This window comes from Cydia splendana, chromosome 14 (assembly GCF_910591565.1).
Source record: "Cydia splendana chromosome 14, ilCydSple1.2, whole genome shotgun sequence".
In the NCBI taxonomy this organism is placed as follows: domain Eukaryota; kingdom Metazoa; phylum Arthropoda; class Insecta; order Lepidoptera; family Tortricidae; genus Cydia; species Cydia splendana.
The window spans coordinates 6060240-6079375 of record NC_085973.1 but is presented as its reverse complement, the minus strand read 5'-3'; the positions used below and the strand labels follow the sequence as shown (position 1 = coordinate 6079375).

Here is a 19136-nt window from a genome sequence, read left to right as displayed (position 1 = left end):
ATTCAGAAATATTATATTCGGAAAGAGTCTTTAGCTAAGGGAGACCAAAAGGACTATTGGGTCTACTAATTGATCTTATTTTGACATCACTGCACCAATGCAGCACATTGTGCTGTCATAACGAGATTAATTAGTATAATTTAAATGCAACAATGGATGCCACTGGACACATCAGTTTTTGGACAGATTTTAGATAGGTATGTAACATTGGAAATCCACGAACGTTTTCATTTTTACGTCGGTATTGAACGTGATTCTTGCCGCTTGCAGATCACAGATTTCCGTCATTGTATTATTTAGATGCCGATACGTATTTAATAATAGTTGTTGCACATTGGCGCTAAAATATGCGCGGTTAAAACTCTTTTCGTTGTACGCTTGAAAATTGGACTCGAGTAGCGACCAACGGGAATACGCTGTTAATAAATGAAACCGTGACGAAACAGTTCATTTGCGCTGTGTTGTTAATTAGTGATGAATCATACGCATATGTGAACTACCTATGTAAAAATAGCGATGTGTAGTAATTAAGTATGAATGATTAAAGCACACATCGCAAAAAGCGTACCTATATAACGGGCGTATCATCGAGGCGTATAAAAAACATGCCACAATCGGGAAATAAGTACATAGTTACTTGCATTATTTACTGTTTACGTTTTGAAAAGAGTCTATTACTTAATATTTATGATTATGAATGTTGTAAAAAAATCCATACAACATCGTAATTGTATCTGGACTTACTCGTATATGTAAGTATTAGGTAATGACATGACGTGCTGGACATACATCGGGGACTTTATGAATCGGAACCGGTTGTGCTAATTTTATTTTGGTCCAAAATCGTCTTTGGTCCCATAAGTTTAACTCTCAAATAAATTCAAGCATCACATTTTACCCGAGACGTTTCAACATCGACTCTATAGGGGGTAAATTATAGGTAGTTTATATAAATATTGGTTTATATTGATAATAGAGTTAGACCAAGAAAAGTATGCAGCGATTTTGATAGCCCATGCAGTGCAAGTGTTATTTATGACTTCATAATTTCATAGAAGTGGGACGTTTTAAATGACACTTGCACTGCGGGTTCTATCAAAATCACTGCAGACTTTTCTGGGTTTAACTTTATAAAGCTTTAGCTTACCTTTTTGTCACTTAAATTTAAGGTGGGAATGTGCATCTTCCTCGAAAACGACTTGGTCCAGTCTATGGGCAGGATGTTGCCGAAGTTGCCCGTGATTGTCCACCACATTCTGCAATTAATAAGTTACAATTAATTTAAATATGAACATTCAGCTCTTGGAGTGCCTAATAATGAGTTTGGACATGTGTCATGGTTGTGACAATATTAAAGACAATCTGATAATGTTAAAGCAAAGATATTTTTTCACCACAATGATGGCCAACATAGTAAGTCAGCAACTCAGCAGATTATCAAGCTCGAAAAGCATGCCCTACTCCTCCTCTCTGCGTCAATTTGATAAGAAAGGAAACATATAGAAAAAATCTTAGCTAAGATCTTACAATTCGGTCATGGTTGTTACAATATTAAAGATGGAGTGTTATTTCTGATGTCACGCTCGCTCTGTCCACAGGAAGCAATTGCCAGTGATGAGGGATTCGTTCACGGACATGACAGCACCGTTTTATATCAGATATTCGTGCAAGTAAACTACACGCAAAAGTTTCATGAAAACGAAATCTATCGTTATGCAAGAAATCTGTAGGTAACCCTGTCATGTGATTGGAAATAATGGAGAATAGTTTTCTAGTGTCCATCCTTGCGGTTGACTAAACACTATACTTTTGTAGGTAGGTACCTACTTTACTTCACGTACAGTCAACAATACTATTCGCTTAGCACCTTGGCATACAAACATCTATGTAGGGGGAGACGGGGTTTCTCTGCAGCTGATTCTATTCTCTGTACCGAATCCGGATTATAAAGTATAAATCTTCTCATACATATGTCAGCGCTAACATTTCAAAAGGTTTAAAATCCAGTATCTGACTGCCAAGCACCATAACTCCAAAGACACTTTATCAACAGCTTAGCATCCGATGGACTTCTCAGACTAATCGCATAATAAATGTGCGGCTAACGTCCGCTCTATCGGCTCCGAGTCGCATTTTTATTTTTATTATGTCCAACGCTAAGATTATCTAAAGCTGACCCAATTTATCAACTCAGGAATTCTTGTTCGTGGAACGATGGGATTTATTTCAGTTGAGACTTATTTATTTGGTGCCAGCTCGCTTTATAATGTGGTGTTATTTTAACTTTTGAATGAGGAAAGGATTGTGACCGAATGTTTGGGGTTGAAGTCCAATTTTAGTTCTATGGATAAAATAAAAGCTCGATGGAAAAGCTGCGTAAATGAGATATGAAAGAGGAATTATCGTAAGGTGGAAAACTTATCATTGAAACTAGATTTCTGGATGTTTACATTTCTTCCCTAGGTGGTATACAATTTTCACTGACGATGATTTTTTAATTTGTCCATAAAGTACTACAGGTACCTGCATATGTTTTGTTCTTCCATCCCGGCGTTATGTTCCCCATAAAGTTTAACTTGGCAGTCAATAAACAGGTAGGCCAAGGTCTTGCTGGGCACGCTTGCGTATATTATATTTAGCGACGCAAGAGTTTAAAAGCCACGGTAGTTGGGCTGATTTAGACGGCGCGCGAACTCGCATGCGATTTTAGTTACATTGCGGACTGTTGGTTACGTCCAATTCAACCGAACGATCAAAACCCGCAATGTAATGAAACTCGCATCGTCTAAATGAGCCCTACTCTTAGTGATTAATCCGTCTGGTACCGTAAAACCTAGTCTTAATGCGCATCGCTATTTTACACCGGCAATAATTTAATTTTATCCTTGTAAATTATTATTTTCAAAGCACATTCTCACGCCACTTCACCGACTCTTGAGGGTTAAGAATATAGAAGCCTGATTTCTGGTTATCACTTATATCTTCCAAAACCAGTTCGTAACTGCCAGGAGTCGAAAAGATAAGTACATTAGAACTGAAATTGACGTCAGTCCTATTCAGGTTTCCCCCGCTGTTATCAAATATGTCAGTTGACCAGCGAACCGCGCTAATTTCCCTACTTACGCGTGACATAGGTAAGTAGCCTCAAAAATGATAATCCCTAAATCTCACTAACTGTAATCACTCGTAACGTAACACTAGTCCTTAAGGGGCCCACTGATTACCAGTCCGCCGGACGATATCGGCCTGTCAGTTGAAAGCAAAATTTGACAGCTCCGAACAACTGACAGGCTGATATCGTCCGGCGAACTGGTAATCTGTGGGCCCCTTTATAGACAATTTTTAAATTGTAATAAAAGCTAGAATGGACAATTCTCGCGTCAATGCGCTATGAGGGCAATAGATCCTTTCCCATCCCATTATACCTAATCATAATCGTGGATGACAAAGACATAGTCCTGTATGTAGGTACATTATCAGTAACCTTCAGTGCGTGAGTAATCCCGCAGAACGCCGGGAAGCTCAGCTCACAGAAGGGTATATCTTAGTAGACATTACGGTCAGTTGCGTCCGTTTTGTACGCGGGCGCAATTGCGTCAGGCCTCCAATTCGCCGCAAGGCCGGTGACGCGTCCCGGTCCAGAGTTCTGTTTACGCTCGGTATGCCGGTTTATGACTTTACAAGAATAGGTACCTACTTGTTGTTTTTGCCTCAATGTTGTGCCGGTTTTTAAGTGTACAAGTCTTTAAAGGAAATCATTATGCTTTATTTAAAGAAGAGGCTGTATATACAATCAACTTTCTACAATTAATTTTAGATTTTATTACTAGAATTTCCTTCACTCCCTGCGAATTGTGTTGTGTTTACTTTCCGCTATTTCTTGCAGATCGTCTTCTAGTCACACGAGTGGCCCCTTTCCGAACGGACCCCGACTCCAGGAAAACCAATACTTGAGTGATTCCTCCTAGATGATCCCGTGTTCATCCTCCGGAATCTCCGGATAGAAGCGAGGGGATTATCTTGGGAAATTCCAATACATATTATAACTATATTAATAACTATTACAGTACAATATTCGTTCCACGAGTAATTAAAGTTTTATGATTAATGAAATGTTACATTCGGACATGGGTACCTTACGTGCACACAACTTTACTATGATTAGAAAGTTTGACCTCTCCGATACAATTTCATTGACCTTTCAAATGTAATCTCTCTCTAAACCCAACGTAATCATTGCTGTTAAGTTAAATTTATTCCCCCTTAATCCTAATTTACATCGCCGATCCCCGCCGCTAGTAAAATTACGATTACAAAATTGTCTACAATTACAGTACCTAAGCCCAATTTGATTAGTCAATGTGCCTCTATAATTAATTTAGTGAATGATTTTGGGTTTGTAAACGTTTGCTTATGTTATGACACTTAAATAGGTATTATGAAAAAGCTTAAAGGGCTCCTCTGTTCATAAAGAAAATTATGATGATTCATGAATGTTTTTAGGGCGTTACAAGAAATCCCTAAAGATTTGTGTGCATAACATCTGGGCGTCCTAGGACGGTGTGGCGCTTCAGGTAGTAAGGTATTTTTATAAGCGTACGCCTGTATGAAGACAGATTTAAGGATGAATTAAGTCATATAAAAGTGTAACAACCGTATCGTAAAACACCTCCAAGCGGCCGTCACGCGTGACTCAGCCGGAGACTCAAATTGTCGCTAATTCGAGATGTCGGAGCATTCAATTGAGGAATGTACCGCTTCATATCAACCAAACCGAAATGACCGATAGACAATAGTGAGTAAAGTAAACATACGACGTTATTAACATTAGAATGTTATTGGTGAGGTATGAAGATTGCATGGGCTCATGTGTATGTATGACTGGTGGTTTATCATTGTTGCTACTGAGTTCGGTAACTGACCACATACTAATTAGTTGTGCTGTTAGTCTTTTGTTTGTTTACGTAAGTAAATCTGGTTGTCGTTTCATTACACATTGCCACTGAGGCGAATAACCTGTTGAGTATATTGAGAAGTATGTCGTAAACATCTGTGAATTTCAGCCAACTCTTACACAATAATTGCGGACTGGTTTCATATGATTTAATTTGCGCGAAACAGCAAGTTCTCAATTTATGGACAGCTAATTTAATTGTAAAAATAAATGGGTAAAAAAGGTACTTTCATGAGTTTCATGTAATCTGTATCCAACTATCCACCTAATCATGTTTAATGTGATTTGGGTAACATCCAAAGTTCTCTTCGTACATTTATTTATATAATGATTAATGAAGACTGTGATAAAGTGTCATTCTATACACAACACGTAACAATATTAATATATTATATGATTTAGCTATAAAATAATTGTACGGATAGTACATCTGAGTTGATATGATTCTTGATGGTAGATTGCAATCTTGATGGAAACACTGATTTCGGTATATTTATTTATTGATAACCAAGGTATATGAGTACTAGCTAGGAGCACGTATAAACGTAAACTAATTCATAAATCGATGTATGGCGTAATCGCAAATACAGCAATTATTATATAAAGTCATTATATTTAATGCTGACGCGAGAAATGTACGATGCTTGCATTGTACAATAATACTGTATATAAACCTTTAAAGATAATAAAACGTAGTAGTCTTTTAACTTCATTGGTTAGTCAGATTACATGGCAGAAAAAGTTACGTAAGAAATTACTCGTGCAGTTGGGTACCTGATATTTCCACATTTTGCGAGATGTTTAATGTTTAAATATAAGTAAGTCCTCAAGTATTAAGGGCTTGTTACGTGGACTGGGCCTATTAGTACCTCTGGGTGACCTTTCTTGCGTTGTCAATCGCCTGGGGTCGCCGTGCTACTTACTTGTACGTTGTGCAAGGCACTTTTACGCGTTGCACGGAGTTATTTCAATAGCTACCGAGCACAGATATACCTTCATCTTTAGGCCTCGACTCAAATATTTAAAAACAGAGACAAGAAATCTGATAAAGACCTGAATTTTCGACAGAATCTTCTGAAGAAACTGCTTTAAGTTATAGATTTTTAAGCGCATAGCTTTACTCGTAAAAAAGAGTCGAGTTATTCCAATTTGGGATCGAGTTCTTACTGATTCTATGTACTTACTATTTATTACAAGTCCATTCTCCAAATACGCATTGTTATCAAGTAAGTAGGTATCTCGAGGTTAACGTTACATTGGTCTGTTAGAGCAAACGACACATCTCCGTGCGTAATTGCGTATGCAATCGAAATACATGGCCTGCACTCGTTCCGTAACTACTGGATAATCGCCCTAATATGGTTTTAGACCTTATGTCAATTGAATTAAGGTTTACCTATAATCAAGTATGTCGCTGTTGGTACAGAGAAATTGCCGACTTGGCTTACATTTTATTGACACTTACGTAACCGATGATTGGGTTAATTTCGGAAAGTGTGGGAACATTTTATTTGATGAAATCCTTATGATTTTGCAAATCGAGAAGAAAGTGGGATTATTTTTGCTGAATATACACGGTGGCTAAAAATTCCAGGGAGGTTTTGGGATTATACTGAGCAACTTTTTCTATGGGACCAACCCCGAAATCTCGAAGAAAACATTTACCATCCCATCGGAAATGGACCAACCAAAATGAGTGAAACCGCGTAATATTTTTTCGCGATTTCGGGGTTGGTCCCATAGTAAAAGTTGCTCAGTATAATTACAATACCTCCCTGGCAACGGGAATGCATTTATTTTTTAGCCACCCTGTATAATTATAGCTTTCCAAAAAGTACCCAGGTGAAACGAGAGAAATTGTCGATCAAGGCAGGCGTATGGCTCACTCAGCGGTTTGGTCGCTTTGCTACAGGTAGCTAAAAGTACACCCGTTCGGCCCCAATTTTGGGGTTTGCCATATGCCGCGCGTGGCGCTCTCAAGTACTATTAGTTATTCTGTGGCGCTGTCGCCACCTAGCGGCCATATCATCTGTGCTGATCGTAACAGACGCGTTTTGTTAGAGAGTGAGTCTTCTGTACCTAGTACTATTATTTATTCTGTGATCAAGGTACAAGTAAACATAATAAGGGGTTCCCGTCGTCGTTTCAATTTCAATCAGATTTCATTTCATAAAAGTTTACGTAGGTACGTATCTACAATTTTTTTGGGTCATTGCATAAATTCAGTGATAATGGCAAATGGAACTAATGGAACATATCAAAGTGGGTCACTAGAACGCATGATATTAAATTTAGCATCCATTTAACATTATATTCATAAAGGATGAGTTGTAAACATGTACAATTTACATATATTACACGACTTACACGAGTTGGAAAAGTGTTTGTAAACTTTTTAACTATGGTCTTGGCATAATATAGAGGGATTATAAAAAGTTCAGTTGAACTAGTGCCAATGATAACACACAATTACACAGCATACATAGGTGATACAACGCTACACCCATATTTTACGTAGGGCTTGCAAATATTCGAAACTTTCAGGTATTCGAATATTCGACTTTTTCTGACGACATATTCGAATATTCGAATAATTATTCGAATATTATAAAAAATAAGAAAAAGAACGAGAAATCGGTTTATTATCGTTTTATTCAAAAGCTTATTTGACTTATTGCTAAAACTAATGATATTTTGCAGAAATCCACTTAATTGACTAGATTTTATCATCCTACTATGAGATGCCCACATTTATAAAAACAAGTAAAACGCCAAAATAAGACGTATTCAATATTTCTAGATAAAACTGTTATTATAAATGCGCCGTTGAGTGAAATAATATAACTTTAATCATCTAAACCAAACCTAGGTAAGTATGTAAGATATTTTTTTAATAGTAGGTAATTATTTTCTGATTTAAATTAACTTGTAGTCACTCAGAGGCCTTAATTAATGGTTGGCTTAATTATCAAAATCAAAAAAAAATCAAAATATTTTTTATTGTTAAACAGTACAATTTTTACATAAAAGAAATGTCTGGCGGAACCCAAACTAGGCTGAGCCTGTATCATGGGCCCCTGGAGTGCAAAATAAGTTTGACAATAAGATTATTATGCTAGATATACTTACACTTAACAAAGAGCATTAACTATACAATTTATAAAGTAATAGTAATAGGTTAAAAAAAATAAACCCGCATGCAACTTGTATGAGCGTGTGCATGTGTGTGTGTGTGTGTGTGTGTGTGTGTGTGTGTGTGTGTGTGTGTGTGTGTGTGTGTGTGTGTGTATGTACATGTATGAGAGAGTTAGTACCGGCGGATCAACTGGCGAGAAGAAGAGACTCTGCATCCTCATAAGTTAAAGACACGAGCCACTTTTTTACAATTGTTTTTAATTTCCATAATGTACAGTTTTGGAATTCAAAAACTTTACATATATTATTATAAATACGTAAATGTATATAGTCGGGTGAACGCTTACCAAGGGCTGATTTGTAATTTGGTAGAGGGACTCTGAATTTTCTTTTAACAAGAAGTTGAGGATAATTTTGTAAGTTTGTTACTACGGAATGAGCTCGAGATACTGCTTTAAATATAAATAACCGTCTTACGCTTAGAAGATTTGTCTCGCGATATAGGGCGTCAGTTGGGTAAAGAATAGGTTTTCTGAGCATCACCTTGATAACTGCACGCTGCGCTCTCTCCAGCAGTAAAAGAGTACTTTTTGTCGCGCTTCCCCAAACGATCAAACCATATTGAAGAATTGATTGGCAGAGCGCAAAGTATACAATGCGAAGAACATGCTCAGAGGAGCAGCGGCGAAGTTTTTCCATTATATAGATGCATTTTCTTACTCTACCACATAGTGTAGAAATGTGTTGTTTAAATGTTAGCTTATCGTCAATTGTCAGACCCAAGTATTTGACACTTGCAGCTCTTGTTATAGTATTACACGTACAAGCACCATTGACAGGGTTGCGACAATTATTCTCGTGTAAAGCTAGATTTCTGTCAGAGGGAGCAGTAGAGGCAGATGTTTTAGAAAACGCAAGGAAATTGGATTTCGTTACATTGAGCGTCAGTAGGTTGTTATCGAGCCACTCCCTAATGTCTTTTAAACCACACTCTGCGAGCGCAAAAACATTCTCCCATGTTTTACCATGAAAAAGCACTACAGTATCGTCAGCGTAACAAATTATATCTGCTTTATCTAACTTAAGTTCAAGGATGTCGTTAATGTAAATAAGAAAAAGCGTAGGGCCAAGAATGCTGCCTTGCGGCACTCCAAAGGAGATTGGTAGTTGGTCGCTCCAGTGCTCTCCAATTTTAACAACTTGGTGTCTATCCGTCAGGTAACTGCGTAACCAATCAAGAGATATCCCTCTTACGCCCGAAGCCTCAAGCTTTTTAAGTATGATATCGATCGAAACCGTATCAAAGGCTTTGCATAAATCAAGGAATACCCCAAGACATCTGTTTCCCTCGTCCAATGAGCTGGCTATTTTATTTGACAGTTGAATGGCTGCGGACTCGGTTGACATACCCCTTCGAAAGCCAAACTGATTATCTGAGAGAATTTTGTTTTTGTCCAGAAAATTAGTGAGACGAGAATTGACAATTTTTTCCAAGATTTTAGAAAAAACACTGAGTAATGATATAGGACGATAATTATTGGGGTCACTTTTAGATCCACTTTTGTAAATGGGAGATACCTGAGCCAATTTCCAACTATCTGGGAAGCATCCAGAGATCAAACTCAGATTACAAATATAGGTTAGTGGTTCAACGATAGCGTTTTTGATTTCTTTAATAAAAAGTGGCGTAACAGAGTCTGGTCCCGGAGCGCTATCCGATTTAAGATTTGATATGATTGTATCAACTTCGTAAACGTCCGTTGGGCTGAAGAATAAGGAGTCAGCGGATGAATTACACAATTTTACTTTGGAGGTTAAAGAAGATTGAGTTTCCGAGAGTTTGTTAAGGATTTCCACAGCCAACTTTTGTCCCACCGTCACGAAATGCTGGTTACAGACATTAAGGGACTCTTTCGGCGAAAAAGACAATGCTGTGAGTTGATTAGCAAAATCCTTACAATTCTGGGTGTGACATATATTTTTTATTGATTTCCATAATTTCTTTGGATTGTCTCTGGCCTCCGTTAATAGTTGACTATGGTAATCGTTTTTGATTTTATACAGGAGATTGTCAAAAAAGTTTCTATAACGCTTATAAGTAATCTGAAGACTCACATCATTTGGCGCAGCTCGAGCTTTACTGTGCAGATTATCCCTATGTTTCATACACCTGATTAAGCCAGGAGTTATCCAAGGCTTCAGATTAAATTTTGAGCGGCTTGTTTTCACCCGACTGGTGTTATTAATTAGTGATTTAGCAATGACTTGGTCGAAGTACGCAACCGCCTCGTTTACTTTTTTAGAGTTCATAACCTTGGACCAATCTGCTGATTGTAATTCTAACGCTGCCGCTGCAAAATCAGTTTTTGTCCTCCAGCGTGAGCGTTGGGTGGTTGTTTTGTCAGGGGCCGCAATTGCGGCCATAGCGATATCGTGGTCTGTGATAGGACATTGACAAACCGCACCAAGTGAACGACATTTAGATTTAACAAAGATGTGGTCTAAACATGAGTTACTTCTTGTTGGGATGGTAATTGCTGGTAGAAATTCATGCATAGCCATTAGTTGGAGATAATCAGCGGACTGGTTATTTAAAGAATCCATTACGTCGATATTTATGTCGCCAATCAATAACATATTACTAAACCCCGTGGCATCGCTAAGTACCACGTCTAGAGAACAAACGAATTTTTCTATGTTGCGAAATGACGGGGAGCGGTAAATACCAAAAATTTTAAATTGGTCAGAGATAGAGACCGAAAGGCAATTTGCATCATCGACACTTGGTTCCGAGACAACAGCATTAAGAGATTCTTTCACATATATTACTACACCTCCGCTTTTATTGATATACCTGGTCGTGTGGTAGGCGTTGTAACCTGGAAGGCGGTTGATCACTGAACTCGCATTTAGCCAACATTCGGTAAGTATGATAACCTCAAAAACGGTGTTTATTCGTTTTAGTGCTACCTCGAATGCATCAAAGTTTCGTTGAAGACTTCTGATGTTAAGGGTCATAAATTTGACAGAGCCAACATTTGTAAAATATGGCTTAATTTGCTCCAAAGATTCAAGCTTTTGACAGTTTATGGCAACAACTAGATCTATATCAGCGCTTATTTCACGTGTTGCTATAACTGTTTAAATATATAAGTAAGTATATAATTTCAAGACAAGGCCATAATGATGGTGTTTCGGAGATATGGTTCATCTTTGGAGTCGGTACATTTTCTGCGTTAAAGCGTATAATTGTAGTAGAAGGGTGTAAGGATGTGTGTGAGTATGCAAAGGTGAGTGTGCAGTGTTTGCAAGTGGTTGCTGCGTAAACAATTATACATAGTAACATTAAGTTATAACTAATTTTAAAATTAAATGATACTAAAAATAACACATAATAAGACCGGCAACATTATATAATATTGGAATATTTAAGGGAAAAAGTTAGTTGACTACTGGATTATTCGTCAGCTAAAGGTGCATAGTTAGATTACCTAGTTTAGTAATTTGAGAATTGCGATAAGTGCGGGCAAGGTTTAGTCTTAATAAACAGAATGACCCTTTAACTTAAAACTTATGCACCGTAAAAATAACATACTTTTTTATTTCGTTTTCTTTCAAATTCAGTTAGGTTTCACTGTATTCACGAAGTCTATCGAGAGGAATACAGTAAAAATATTATTTCCTTCGTATTTGGGTACCTACCATTACTCATTCACTGTAAATACCCGGAAAACACACAGAAACTGTAACTGCAGCGGATTAAATAGATTTTTTATAGTAATAAAAAATATTCGAATATTCGAAACCTGAGCGGCCGAATATTCGAATATCAAAACAGGCCGAATATTCGACAAATTCGAATATTCGAATATTCGAATTGCAAGCCCTGATTTTACGTTTATCGATCGCTTATGTACATTGAGGTGGAGTTGGTATTGACGTTGTCATTTGTTTTATCTTTTAAATATAATACACTGGCACTCCTTTGCTTATCGCTGACTGTACTTTTCTTACAACAGACAACTAATAATCATCGAGACAATTCTAAAAACCCCTAACACAATTAGGTTGCGTTGTTTCATCACAGAGTTCCTATGGCCACCTCCTGTCTCCATCATCAGATCAGCTCGATGGTACCATAATATTGCATTGTCATCCGATTTATACATGCATTCAAAATTTCAGCTCAATCGGTAACCGGGAAGTGGATCAAATTTAACTTGCAAGATTTGATTGCAGACAGACAACGGGACAGGTGAAACTAAATAAAAGCTTGTAAAAATAAGGCTTGCAAATGGTAAGTGTAATCAGTTATTTGTTTAGATGTCGTTGATCGTACTCAAAGATATGATACGTTTAAGATATCCCTTGAGTTAAAGTTATGTACCTGTTCAACAGAAACGTATGCTCGATTTTGTAAATCACAGTAGAAGATTTAGCCTATTGTCTAGCAATATTGAGCGTTAATCGACAATTCAGTAACAAATTAAATTAATTGGTAACGACAACAAGACAGTGTTTATTGAATTACTTTCGGGCATTTATTCTACCTAATACTCGTAGGACACTTAACTTCTTTAATATGTATTAGTAGGTTAAGTAAGGAACACAAATGTATGGAACAGCATGCACTTTAGTCGCAGGTGATGCCACTTGCCACGATTGTTCCTTAGGTCAAACAAAGCTGAACTGGCCCGGTAGCCACGAGATCGTACGGTGCATGGTATAATAAAACATGGTCTTCTCTTCCCAGAGTGACACAAGCCTACGTCACAATAACATTGCCACTTTATATAGCGCTATCGCATATTATCATATAGCGCTGTCGCATGATGACGTAGGCTTGTGTCAGTCACGTGACCACGAAAAGACGGGAAGAGAGTACCAGGCGGAGTATATTATTATACCATGGTACGGTGCATACCCCCCAAAAAGGGGGGGGGAAGGGTCTATACCTGGAAGGAATATACTGTTGGCAACTACAGCACTGTGCTGTGCTGTGATTAGGTTCAGTTTATCGATTAATAAGTTAACAATTATTATCGTGTAGGGGTGAGTAGTAAATGGCATATTTTTTTAAAACAAGTCCTTTTCAATTATATGTAAGTAGTAAGATCAACTTCAGTAACACTCAAAATGTCAATTTAAATAACACACAGTTTGGTGGAGTCATTAAAGATTGCATCACTGGCCTGGCCATATGGCGATCTTCGCGTTGGTTGACACATGAGACCTAAAACAGCATATGCTTGTAGGCAGATGTTTATGTTGGTTCCAAAATTATGATGAGAATATTTAACTTTCTTTAAAAGAAATGAAAGATCCAGGATGTCTGATTCATAATAACACGTACAATGCTCTTAGGCAGGGGTCTCCAAACTTGTTTACCTGAGGGCCATATTGCGCCTCAGAAAGTTCGCGCGGGCCGGATTGGAACGCTGTCGGCGGGCCGGATTGGAACGCTTCGCGGGCCGGGGTTTGGAGAGCCCTGCACTTAGGTATACTTCTTGTAAAAAGAAGAAATATTATGACGCTAGAACATACATTGACATAGGTACATAGGTATTTATATCGTTAATTTTTGAAATTGTGTAAGTAGCCTCGTATTATGTAGGTACAATATGCGAGAATATAAATTTCTTCCAATGGCGGAACGCCCGTAATGAAGGTATAAAATGTTTCCGTAATCGCGTGCCTTTATCTCATCGAAGAAAGTTGCCAGTCGGGTTTTTTGGCAGACCATTAAAGTTACATGCCCTTTTCAGACCGGTTATGTATCTCAGCCAGACATCTGTTGCATTTCATTAAAAATACTAAGGCAACATTTTACGTCTTCAATCCTTCATGTTATAATGGCTATGGACACATACTAACTATTAAGTACCTACTATACTAACCTAACCTAACGTTGGGCAGAAGAAAAATATAACTAACTAGCGACTAGGGATTGCAATCCGGTCCGGCGGATCCTGTAATCCGGCCGGATCCGGCACTTTTTAGGAGCTACCGGATCCGGACCGGATCCGGGAAGAAAAAAGACCGCACGCAGCACCCACTGCGCGTTTTAGGTGAGATAAAAGCGACGGATAGAAGAAAGAAGTTAAACAGAATAAAGAACGAATGAAAAAATCCAATTTTAGTAAAATAAGAAGATGTTTAATATGACGACGATTGAGAACAGAAGAGGATTTCCTCTTCTTTCATGTTGGTGGCACGAATCGGCGCGATACGACGATTACTTAAATAATTAGAAGTAAAAATTAAAGGATGGAGATGCCATGGAAGGCATTTGTAACGACCGGTCTGGCCTAGTGAGTAGTGACCATTCAGTGACCCTGCCTATGGGGCTATTCATAAATTACGTCATTTCAAATTAGGGGGGGGGGGGGGTCTGGACATCGGATGACGGTAGCATGAAGTAGGAGGAAATGGGGTCATTTGAAGCATGATTTTTGGATGATTATAGGGGGGGGGGGGGTCAAAAATCGATGACGTAATTTATGGACAGCCCCTATGAAGCCGATGCTCCTGGGTTTGAATACCGGTAAGGGCATTTATTTGTGTGATGAACACAGATATTTGTTCCTGAGTTATGGGTGTTTTCTACGTATATAAGCATGTATTTATCAATATACTATACGTATATATATCGTCGCCTAGTAGTACTACCTAGAGCTAGCTAGTACCCATATTACAAGCTTTGCTTGGTTTGGGGCTACGAGTAGGTCGATCTGTATAAAATTGTCCCCAAATATTTATTCATGAATTATTTATTTATTTGTGATTTAGGCTATAAAACTATTTTCATGGATAAAAAATGAAGGCAAGATAATATTGGAGCGCATTTCATACAATTTTGGTTAAAAGTAAAATAACTTGTTACTAGAATGGATGTCAGCGTTACAAATAATTCCATCAAAGAACAGTTACGAAAACTTGTCCTATCAAGGAGTTCCATTTCCCATCCCATAATTATCCCATTAACAGGCTTTGGAATCTAATCAAATTTATATTTTTATTGTAAACGTATAAATTTGAGCAGAATGTGAATGATTAAATATAATAAAATAATAAATGACTTAGATTTCAAATTTTATTTTTAAATTGAGATTGACTATGTGACACTTTTTAATACTTAAGTTTTATTTTATTGTTAAAAAGTTATTTGTTATTAACTTCAAATTATTGTTTTATGAATACATTTGTAAAAATACCCTTTGTTTCTCATATAACGCATAAAACTTGAAAAATATGTAATTTAATTAACTTTAATATCCTTATACCTAACCGGATCCGGTCCGGCCGGATCCGGCCGGATTGAAAATCAATCCGGTTTGCAATCCCTAGGTCGCTTTGAAGCCAAATAGTTTTTACAATCGCCATACCTAGTCGATTGTAAAAACTATGGAATAATCGTTTCATCAGTAGGTACTGTCATTATACATTGTCAATTATGTATAAAAAAGCCCAAAAGCCCCCTTGCCACGGTATATTTTTTCCAAAGATAAAGTTACAAAAAAATATCTGCATTCGTTTTTTTTTCGCAACAATGTCACATTTTTCATTTAAAGTAGGTACCTACCACACTATTCTTTAGGGCGAAGATAATGCGATCCTAACACGAATCCGTGCCAGTGGCCCAAAACGTTTCACCGCCTGATACGGCGCGGCACCGTTATATCGAACATTATCTGTTTGATTTTCGAATCAGCTCCCTTTATTCTTTGGCACAGATTTTCAATTCGTTTTTGAAAACGTTGGGTGACCAAATTATAATATTTACTGATAAACTGTAATGCCTAGATTAACGTAATTACCGGTGTCCCTAAATATTTTTTATAACATATTTATGTATTTTATTGTAAAATAAACTTAATGCCGATGATGTTAAGCCTTTAACTAAGTATATTGATTACTAAATGTTCTAAGTTTATTGCTTTGTTCACGTAACGTAAATTCCTAGTGAGTCCATAAAATAAAATAACACGATATACATACCAATTAAAACTGGGCTCAATTTATACACGCACAGTTATTTGTTCGAATTGCTTTTTTCACAAGTCATCGCTGCATCATGCTTTATAATATATTTTGATTGCTATTTATTGTTGTGTCAGTCAAAATTTGGGCTATTAGGTCATACGTGGCCTTGAAAAGTACTTACTATAAAAACAATTGAAATAACATCTACTTAACACTCTACAGAGACTTCTGCAAGCGTACGAAATTTTTTTTTTATAAAAGGAAAATGAAAAAAATTACCACTAATTAAAATAAAATAGGAATATCATTGACGACATTGAGTGATAAAGTAGCAAAATATTACTAAAGCCTTACAAACGGCACTCTTGAACGGCAATTATTAGTATTTATTTATATTCTAAGACTCACATCAAAGGTAGGTCCTCTTGAACTCACTTAACTTTTTTTCTTTACTATACACTTGTCAGGATCCTTGTAAATCAGTACTTATATTCGTAAGTGGCTTTCAATACTTTCAAGTCACTCGAAGTAAAAATAAGTTTCTCCACTGAAGCAGAGCCTCTGTTTTTAACAAAGACTAGATAAAACCTTACTTGACTGCAGTATCTTTGTGTAGAAACACTTGAGTGTTGTTTCTCTGTAGTGGCTCTGGCTATCTCAGGTTGTCATCGAGTGGGTTGCAGCCAAATGGAGGATCGACCTCAGAACGCCGTAGAAGGTAATGTGGGGTAACCGGTGTAGGCAAAAAGTTAGCTTGGGAGTTTTTTATCGTGCTTATAGTTCGTTTTTTTTAGCATTAGAAAGAATGTAAGCGATTTTAACATGTAAAACGCTTTTTAAAAATTTGTAACTAAATAATTACCTATGAAAGCAGACGAATATAAATGATCGTATTAGATTCATAATTGTTACATATTTGCCGTGATTTATTTTTAAAACGTGTTTTTCAATTAAAAGACACATCAAGGTTGTTTACCTTATTTCTAATGCTAAAAAAACGAACTAAGGTTTACTCGGGTAATTCCGAATGTCGAAAACTGTCGGATAATTCCGAAAGAGACTTTTATTATGATGGAATCAAGGGTGATTTTCATCTGAATTTCGGAATTATCCGACATTCGGTATTACCCGAATACACCTAATAGTGTAAGTAAGTAAAATCGTAAGTATGTTAAGTCAATTACTCGTAATTTTCAGAGTATGATACCTTCATGTAACAGACTTGTAATTTACCGTTTGATCTAAGTAATCTTATCTATTAGAAATAATAACCAGAGTTAGCTAGTTGTCCTTAACAAACCTTTATTTCCTTCTGTTTCTAACTTAAACTCAGGTAGATACTCTTTATTGCCCGATTTTAACCTATTACTATTATACCTAAATAATCTAAATATACCATATGTACACACGATTTACGTGTATAAATATTTGAACAACTAGCACCCACACGTGCAGTTTCCAAGTAATTTTATAAACTATAACATGCATACATAACAAGTTGCCATGGTGCAACGATAAAAGCGGGGTACCTACCTACCTAAGTGCTTCTGAGAACTACCTAGGTACCTAGCTTTCTCATTTTGCGCTGTACGTAACTATATACTGATGTATTTTACAATGCACGAAAATATAAAATGTAATTTCAAGTTTTTACAACTTACTCGTATTTAACCCTTTACCAGGCTAAGGGATATATATTTCCCACATTAATACGGCACTTCAAACACATGTTCTATTTTCGATGACTATGACTGCTATCGATTGTCATTTTGGCACTGTCAGCCTGGTAAAGGGTTAATATCTATTTCATCACACTCGCTCAGTAAATGTGGAATTGCACGCAGGTTTAGCGGGAGTTATAGAAAAAGCGTTCTCCCTAGGGAGTTTGAAGTTTATAGTGCCATAATTAACAGTTTTTTGTCTTTATACTTAATTTTTGTATCGCAAGTGTGATGAAAAACATTGTGTGTAACTCGGGGCGTAATAATATTGCAAACTCGAGTCTATAAATCGCTCCGGGAAGCCGTCGCAATTTAACTTACTCTCGTTTGCAATATTCAACTTACGCCCCATGTTGCACAATGTACTATTGTACATTTACTTTCCGAGCTAGGCTTATTTTTATATCACACACTACAAATAATAGTTTTATTGCCTAATCTACTTCCCAATCTACACAATGTAACATTTTATTAGTATTTAAAAATAAAGATATCTAATATTGACACCGTTTTATCACCCACTGGCATTAACTAATTTAACCGACTTGGTTTTACATTACATACATCTCAAAACTTTTTTGTAGAAAATATGTAGAAAAATTGCGTTGCGAGACTTGCATCTTTATACATGTTTTGTTTTAATGGGATATTATTGACTGGCTTTGTATTTAACACGTAAATGAGTTTAACAGAGAACTAGTGAAGGCAAATATTTAAGGTGGCGGTGCCTTTTTCACTGGTCATGCGCCCTAGAAGGCCCTAAACAAACTTCTAAGAATGGTGGGGTCTGCATTCCAATACATCGACAAAGAAAAGATTTAACACTTAAGACGAGTATTTGTGCTATCGAGGTTCCACTTGGCTATTATTGTGTCGCCGCAACATAATCATTATCAACATTTGCAAACAAACAGTATGAATGGCGAAATTAAAATTGGCGTCTACTATTTAAAACAATAGATAAAATAAAATCTTGGGACAGACGGACATGCATATTGTTCCTTTTTTCCAATTTCCCATTTAGCCAGCATTCAAAATCGGGAGAATTAAAATAAGTTGGCAATTTAATAAATACAAATTCCTGGAAATTGATTTTGTCTTCACATGTAATCTGCCAATATTCTCGTAAACATGACCCCCGTTGCAAAGGCGTGTAGATAAGAAAGGGGGTTAAGTTCATAAAGATAACTGGTTCAAGAATTCCACTGCACTTGGCTCGTGAGAGCTGTGGAAGAAACAGTCGCTAGGTGTTTTAATTATAGACACTTGCTACATGGAAATTGAATGATATGCATATAGTTACTTACCTAATCGGGAATGTTTAAGAACTTGAAATTTGAATT

The 19136-nt window shown here is 36.9% G+C and overlaps 1 protein-coding gene across 1 annotated transcript in view; it reads right to left on the bottom strand.

The window, feature by feature from the left end:
• LOC134797112 (fasciculation and elongation protein zeta-2) overlaps window positions 1-19136 on the bottom strand; it is a 77379-nt gene that overhangs the window by 16413 nt on the left and 41830 nt on the right. The window contains exon 2 of the mRNA XM_063769346.1: window positions 1148-1256. Within this exon, the coding sequence (XP_063625416.1) occupies window positions 1148-1256 (109 nt within the window). The remainder of the gene's footprint in view (window positions 1-1147; window positions 1257-19136) is intronic.